The 8,564-nt window shown below is 40.3% G+C and overlaps 1 protein-coding gene across 2 annotated transcripts in view; it reads right to left on the reverse strand.

Annotated features, from left to right (window-relative positions):
- The window catches only part of clip2 (CAP-GLY domain containing linker protein 2), a 51,825-nt gene extending 45,569 nt beyond the window's left edge, over positions 1-6,256 (reverse strand). For both annotated transcript variants that reach the window (XM_026182304.2, XM_026182303.2), the window contains exons 1-2: positions 5,730-6,256; positions 2,773-2,992 (exon numbers count right to left, since the gene is read on the reverse strand). In XM_026182304.2, coding sequence (XP_026038089.2) covers positions 2,773-2,887 — 115 coding nt within the window. In that variant the 5' untranslated portion in view covers positions 2,888-2,992; positions 5,730-6,256. The remainder of the gene's footprint in view (positions 1-2,772; positions 2,993-5,729) is intronic.
- Positions 6,257-8,564: the final 2,308 nt, after the last annotated feature.

The following is an 8,564-nucleotide window of genomic DNA, read 5'->3' on the forward strand; positions in this document are numbered from 1 at the left end:
CAGTTTAAAACCGCAGGCAGGAATTTCGAAGTCGCAGCAACCTACGGTAACAGCTGACGAGCCCTGGGCAACAGGCTTCAGTCCCGTGCGCAACGCTAAGAGATCGCTTTCTGAGCTGCTAATGAACACGTTCGGGATAATTATAGGCAAAAATCTGAGCCGCCGTAGCTCCGACACGGAGATGAACAAAAAAGAACCGCCCCGGGTTAAACATAAAGTCGAGCAGATAAATGAAAGACTTGTTTATTTTCTCCCGAAATGCTTCTGTTGTTTAGATTTCTCACAGACTTACAGGCATCAACAGCTCTGGATTGGCATTCGTAACGCTTCAGTTTCATTAGAGCCGGATATATTCAGCTGTCACAGGAATCTTAGAGCTCTTAATGTTTAGTGATTACTGTGATATGCTGGGAGGCACAGAGTATGGTATAAAATAGCAACTTGGAGTAAAACCAAGAAAATGACTTGTATAAAACCCCACAGTGATGATTTACAGTAATGTCCCTGTAACACACACACAAGTCCTCATGTTTGTTAACATGATACAATGAATTTAATAAGACGATGTCAATGTTTAACTTACTATTATATCATTGTTATGCCTTTACTAAAGCTTACTTTGATACTCTGTTAAGGACATGTATTTAATAGCAGTTTAATATGCACTTATTGCCTAAAGAAACAAAAGGAAGCTTAGGAAAATTAACAGTGACATAACAGATGAATGAACACTCATTAACTTATTCTTATTAACTCATTATTTGGTAATAAGCTACTAATAATGACTATAACTATAACTAATGGTTATCACGTAACGTTAAAAGTGTCGGACCAACTTTTCCTCCTTTCAGCATGAACTGTGACACACTGATCATAAAAGGCCTCCCCACCATCGGGTCGGCGAATTCTTTTGCCCTGTTCACCGCTGGGTGTGGAGCTGTGTGCAGAAACTGAACAAACCTGCGTGCAAAGCTGGTGAGACGTGACAGTCGTGTGAGCTGAAGGTGGGCAGATAAACAGTGTGGTTTGCATTTTAGAGCGCAAACAGCTGTGATTACTTTGAGCAAACAAGGGCTGTAATTCTGAGTGTTCGTACAGGTTAGTAGTCCTTTTTTTTCGTCAGGAGATGAATCGTCAACTGTGTGGTCATTGCAGATATGCAGTTGATGTAAACTATAGAAAACGAGTCATATTTAAGTAGAAAAACGTCAACTAATGTAACAGTGTGGCTCACAACCACATTTTTCATACTTTTTTTGGACAGGAACTGAACTTTATTGTAAACAAGAATGACAATTATCATACATTTGATACATAAACAATGGCTGTTAGTGCAGCTAACAGCTATATATCTTCAGTATTATAAAGCTGCATTATTGCATCCTAATATTGCCTGCATGTGGAGCATCATGCTCTTAAGAGCTGCTGTGTTTTGGTTCCTTCTCTTTTACATTTAAAGTAAGACCTCAGTGTTTTAAAGAAAAAGTGTGCTTTTAAAGTTATCCTTTTGTGTTAGCGCCTTTCTTTTTGGCTGTTTGTTGCCAACTCAGCCAGCCGTAAATACACAACACTGACATGTTACCATGTTAAGCATTGAAGAAACATGATAATGTAAACATCCTGCAGACTGAGTAATATACTATCCAATATTTACACCATTTTTTGCTCCATTTTTGGTCTCAACCATCTCCTGATTGGAAATCTGACTATGTAGCCTCCAAATACTCCACTTTTTTGGCTAAATAGTTCTGCTCAGCACTGGAGATAGCCGCCTGGAGACAGGTTAATAAAAGTGACTCAACCAGCTGTAAACCTGTGGGAGGTAAAATCAAAACATTAAGCTGAAAAACACTAACACTTACTAGCTAATCTTTAATACATGTGTTACTATACAAAAGAAAGAAATGAATATGTGAGTAATAACGAAATGAAGCGTTACAGAACTCACAGCAGAAGAGTGCAATTCAAATCTTTTAGCCAGACTAAATATGGTTTTGAGAACAGATCAATCCATGGGTATCTTGGCTATCTTATAAAAACGAGGTCTTTGGGATAACATGGTTACTTTTTGTCATTATTTTTGCTACAACCTGTGGTTTTTTTGTGTTACAGATCAATATAACCTCTTTACTTTACACTGCAGTGTTTTTGGCCCTCCCTAAAAGCTCAAGTTTACCGACGTTTACTTCAGTTTGAGCCAAGCTGATGGGGAGGCCTTTGGTCAGCAAGATGCCCAGCAGAGGTAAAAGTTGCAAAAGGTTTTGACAGGTGGATCTGTGGAAGGATCAATAAGGACAGCTGATTACTTTCTCTCTGGATTACTGAGGGTTTCTCACCCCGTGTGTTTTTGACAGTGTGCGACTGAGGTGTTGGCTGGCGAGCTGTCGGCTCTCCTTTGGTCTCTACGTGGCTGCCATGCAGGTCACCTGACACCTGTGAGCCTGCTTTTTCCCCCCATGATCACCTAGGCCTAAATTAAACATTCATTGATAGATAAAAACAAATCACTTTCCAAACTGCTGAAGGCAACACAAGGTTTGCCCTGGAACACTTTGGAAGATGTTTTAAAGAAGTGGGAGACACAAACCAATCCTCCTTCCATGTTTTTTTCTATCATAAAGAACCATGAGGATGTAATCTAATGCAGCTGTGCGTTTCTGAGTCAGCAACACAAATAAATGGTCTGAGCCACTTCCGGCGATGAAAAGAAATAACTGGGGGAAAAGACGCTCCTTTTATTTTCCACGGGGTCAGGAGAAGGAAGTGACTTACTGTCTTTAGGGGCAACGGGGCTGGACGTTCCACCCGCTGAGGTCCTTCCCACTGGGCTGGAATGCTTGGCCCCGCGCCCAGGGATTTTCAGTCCACTGGACTTGAGCATGTTCATTCTACGTTAGCAGGGAGACCTGAGAGTTCCTCCTTCCTGGGCGATGAAGGCTTTTGGATCAGGCACTAGATGTGGGAGTGGTGGCTGTCACTCTCCATGTTTTAGCTGTGGGGATGACAAATATATGGGATAAATACAAGAACGGCTGACAGCACGACAGCTAAACAAACACAGTGTGACATCAGATGTCCAACCCTGAGTGAATGGACCAGATTGTTGAAGCAGAACAAATGGAAACTGGTTTGACAACAAGTTTATCAGGAACACCTCTGCAATTTAATGCCCTCACACAGCACAGAGAAGCTGCTTTATACCAACAATTAAGTTTTGCGCACACTGATTTTTGTTGTTTTTGGCCAAGCGGTCATAATTCTACTTGACCTTTATTTCTGAGGTCATAGTGGGTGTTATTGTTGAACTGCTCTCCAACACACTGTAAGGTCGTCCTAACATTTTGCATGCAAAACACTGGCTCAGTGCAGAAACACAGGGATTGAAAGAGATCAGAAATTTCCTTTTTTGCATCTTGTTCTTTTTTTTGTGTCCCTACAATCCACTGAAAATCGAACAATCTGAAAAGCAAAGATCACTTCTGGGTTTGGACTACTTGTGCCCACACAAAGCCATAACCTAACAATCCATCTATCATTTCTCTTAACTGCTCATCCAACTTACAGCCCGGGGAGGCTGGAGCCAATCCCAGCTCACACAGGGTGAAAATCTAACCTAACAGCTTCTCCAACTTACCAAAAGCTTTAGTGCCTAAATGTGATTTTCTTTTATGCAGCTTTCATCTATATATGTGGTCTTCCTTCCTCCTCAGGAGTCACACTGGGAGTTGATGACTTTTAAGAATCTGAAGAACTGGTAGTAGTTATAAATAATAAATGGATAGCGTTTATTAATACACGCCCGGAGACAGCAGCTCTCAGGTTGACACACTGATGTCAGCTGATGGCAGATTTTAGGCCTTGTGGGTGTTTTTGTTTATCAGGACATTTTCCTTTATATCGGTGTTTCTCAGTGTGTGAATTCTGTGACCCCAGAAGTCCATAATCAAAAGGTCCACAAAATAATTTGCTATAAATCATAAAACTGCTTTATCACTTCAAAAGTGTACATCTGTAAATGTGGATTATTTATGTCAATTCAAAAAAATACGACTGCGACACATGACGTTACTCTCTAATGAAATTATTCACTTCACTCAGAGTGCAACGAACCATTCCTTAAGTATTTAGGTCAGAAATTTTTAGAATAAGATCTTAATTGCATCTCTGAGTACAAATGATGGTAAGGAACTGCACACTGTACAGACAGCTGGAACGGACCACTGACACATCATACCTCTCTGGATTGACCCATTTTTTCCACAAATGGTGAAACGGTACTTTATTTTACACAGCTGTGACTGAAAACACCTGAATTCAAAGATGAAGAGGTGTGGCCCAATACCTCTGTCCATATAGTGTTTCCAAAGCTTATGAGTACCGTGTCGTCATTCTTTTTGCATGCCTTTATAATTACTTAGACTTTCTCCACCTCCTTATGCATATTTTATGGGTGCAATTCATTGGCCAAATAAAAAGACAAATATTAAGTTTAATAATCATTTGAGTTCATTTTTGGAGATATGACAAAGATATTGATACAAAATTACGTAAATAAAATCTGGTATTGTGTCAGCCTTATTATGTCATAAGAGAGAGGCATTGCACTCAAAGAAACCTGAACTGCAATAGTAAAGATGTTAGAAGTTTAACTTCCAATTAAAAAAAAACTTCTTTAAAATATGTTTAGAGCAACTTTTTAAGAGTTTGTTTACCTGGTGAGCTTGCACATGTATTTTTGTGCATTTTAAGAAGGGTAGGCCTGCTTCTCCAACTCTATCCAGAGCACAATGCTTTATTTTTCCAATTTGGCACTGGCAATGTGGGATTCTTCTTTGATTAACAACAGCAGAAAAAACACTGAAGTAGAGACTGAAATGCATGTGTCCCACTGTTATTACTCATGCTACACTACTGCTGGGGTGCCACTGAGCAAAACATGATTAATCATGAGCCAAACACTGAAGCAGCACTGAGAGAACTTCCACAAGCATCGTGTTTTTGTCGATCTGTTGAACTATTTGGCACCTGCATAGCAATCCACACACATTTACATGTGTCACGGTAAATTACTGTCATCTACGCCCCACTGCTTCATACAATCATCCATGATCAACTTAGCAGTTTCAGCAGAGTCATAACAAGAGTGAAAACCAATGCAGGCCTTTGCCCAAGTAGAACATGGCCTACAAATCATGGCCCAGAGCCCATTAAGAAGATATAATGCCGTTATAGCCTACAATAAACAACACACATCTGGCTGAGGCTTTTAAACTAGACACTGGGCATTAGGAGGGACGGGGAACACATTCCAGCGTTGCCTAATCATTCTCCATTTTATTTACACTCATCCAGATAATAAAAAAAAATGGAGAGGATATTCATTTTTGGATCAATCAGTCAGAGCAAACCAGCCGGGGATGATGGTTTTGATCTGAGTGGAGACACAAATAAAGGCCTCTGTCTGTAATTTTTCCTCAGCTCTTCCACATTAAAGCACAGATTCATTTCCCAATCCACACCTTGATTTCAGTGCAAACAGGAGAGCAGCAATGTGCTGATAATGCGCACCTCAACAAAATCTAACACAACGCCGGTTTGATCCATTGTTGTAGCTACTGCGGCAACGTGGTCTAGACTGTCCTTCACTTCACGCCCCGAGTACCCTCCCAGGGAGGAAATAAAAGCACAAAATGGCACAAAAGCGCGTAAAAATGCAGGAAAATACTCACCATCCTGTGAGAAAATTCAGGGGGTGTCCAACTTTGATTTCCTAGCCACGGGTGGAAAAAGAGGGGATTAGTGGCTGCCACTCCCTGGGATGCAAATATGGATGCTGAGCAGAAACTGAAAGGGAGAGTCAGCGTGGATCACTGGATGGATGGTGGCAACAACTGCACACTGTCAGCAATATACCGGTGATGGCTTAGCATGTAGCCTGCCGGTTCATCTCTAACAGCGTGTTAGCTCAGGCGGCTATACTGGAGCGACGATAACGGACTTAAATGAGCCAAACGCTTCCACGCAGGGCCAGACGGTTCCCGGCATTAAACGCAGCATCAGCAACACTCAAAACCAACTTTTTCCGTTTTCTTTCTGCTGTGCCTCTAACTAAAAACGTCATCCGGTGGATGTATTTTTCGGCCTCTTCTTTCTCTTGTCGGTGTTCCCACAGTGATTTGGATTTGTTGGGTTAGCACAGCCTTCTTCTGACTGACTCAACCCACCGGCTAGACTGAACAAAGGGGCTGGGAAGGAGAGCCTCCTGGGGGAAAGATGAGTGTAGACCACAGTCTGGCTCAGCCCCGTGACGTACTCCGCTTACAATAATGAAGATTTAAGCTGGCCGGTCCTTATCAGTCTGAAAAGGTGACTCACAAAGCATGAGTCAGAGTTGTTTCCTGTCGTTGGTGCAACTTCTTTGATTCGGCATGAATAATACACAGAAAACAACATTTTTTCGCGCTAAAAATACTAATTTCTGAAGCTGCTTCATGCGTTCAAGCGACTTTCACAAGGTGAATCCATCGCCTAGCATTTTGGTAAAAATCAATTTTCTACACAAATTAAACTATAAAATAAACATTTTGTAGTATGCCGAACCGCAAAGCGATTTATATCGCAACAAATCCATACCCAAACTCACACAAAGCGCACTGAAATAAATCAAACAACACTGATAAACATAAATAGTAGAAACTCTAATGTAAGTTTTGAGTCACTGAGCCCAAACACCGGCCGGCTTGGTGTATAAACAGCCCACGCATGTATACGTGAGACGTTTGAAACACATAAAGTGTATGGAAGAATAATAGGGTCAGGATAACCTTAGGACACACTTTTATTAATTTATTATTTTTGGAAATTGTGGGCGGAGACAAAAAAAAATCTTTATATGGATCGCGCGTGGTTTTCCGGTTGGATTTAGAACGCCCTGATTGGTCTGAGGAGTGAAATGACTTTTCCCAATAGGCTGTGATTGGTCAGCTTGTTTTTGGACTGCCTCGTTTGACAGCTGTCCGCCAAAGAGACCTCTAAAGTTGGATTGCACACTGCTCTAATCCGCTCAGGTATTATGTAGTCCCTTTTTCATAAATAAACTGAGGTGTAGATTCACAAAAAGATAAGAGGCTCTGACTTTTGGTTATTTTTTTATTTATCTTTTTTTTTATCCATTCATATTTATTTTTTATTTTATTTTTTTTACATTTCGTGTCCCTTTTGAGACTGGGTTTACCTTTTTTCAGTTTAGTTTCTATTGTTTGAAAATTGTTTTTTCTTTTTCCTTTTATTTGTATTGCATTATTACTGCTAAAGCTCCCCCTCGGCATATAGGGGGCGCCCTGGGGCGCCTCTGTCAGTGCGCCCCAGGGCAGCTGTGGCTACAATGTAGCTTGCCATCACCAGTGTGTGAATGTGTGTGTGAATGGGTGAATGACTGAATGTGTAAAGCGCTTTGGGGTCCTCAGGGACTAGTAAAGCGCTATACAAATATAGGCCATTTACCATATAAGCAACTGAAATCTTTACTGGTTTATCTAGTGCAAAAATAAATTGATTTACACATTAATGACCCTAATTATAACCCAGTAACACAATACAGTTTAAAAAGAGCTATTCTACATAATGAGTGCTTTTAGTTAAGCTATTTTGATGATAAAAACTTTACTCTTGTAATGACACTCACTCAAACATTTACATCTGCACCACCAGTGTAAAAGCTGTAGAAGAAATCAAATATCTGGAAAAATTAATGAGGTTAAAAACACATAAATGGTGCTATCAGAACGGACTTTTGAAAACTTCCTGATGCGTTTAGATTCCATCTAGAAAACTTTTAAATAAACTATTTTTTTGTTGGATCGCTGAACTGCTTAGTTAGTTAAAATCCTGTTTTTTGCGTCTCTGTGTGCTTTGCTGTGCCCCTGGTGTTTCTGGATTGTGACTGTGTGGTTCCTCTGCACAGATCACTGGATTCTCTTCCCTGGTGTGGTAAGCCTGACCGTGAGTTGAGGGAGAATTACCTTTAAATACTGGATGTGTGGATTCCCTACATCCCTGGACCCCCTAGAGCAGTATTCCCCTTTTGCCTTGTGTCTTTGTATAAATGTATTCTTTCACTGTAAATAAAAAAAGAGTCCCACATGCCTGTTAGCCATGAAAAGGAAGTTTTACAAAAGAATTTAAGTCAAAACTTTACAACCGTTTAACCAAATATCTAATCAGCCAATAACCAGACTTACAGCTGATAGTAACTTAAATAATCAGTTGTTACAATCAAAGTATGCAGCACATCAGATGGGCTACAGCAGCAGAAGACCACACCAGGTGCCACTCCTGTTAGCTTTATAAGATTGCTTTTAAAAGTGTTGAAAAAACAGCCCAACAGGACACAAAACATAAACAAAAAAAGTGTTTTACAGCACAATTACAATTGCTGGTCAATTTAAATTTATGATCATGAACCATTTATGTTTAACTGTTTTAACTGAGTGGCTTTCTGTACCCTGTATTCATAATTGTTTAGGATATATTGGTTTGCTTAATGAAAGAGGGTTGCTTAATAT

Source organism: Astatotilapia calliptera, chromosome 10 (assembly GCF_964374335.1).
Source record: "Astatotilapia calliptera chromosome 10, fAstCal68.1, whole genome shotgun sequence".
NCBI classification, from domain to species: Eukaryota; Metazoa; Chordata; class Actinopteri; order Cichliformes; family Cichlidae; genus Astatotilapia; species Astatotilapia calliptera.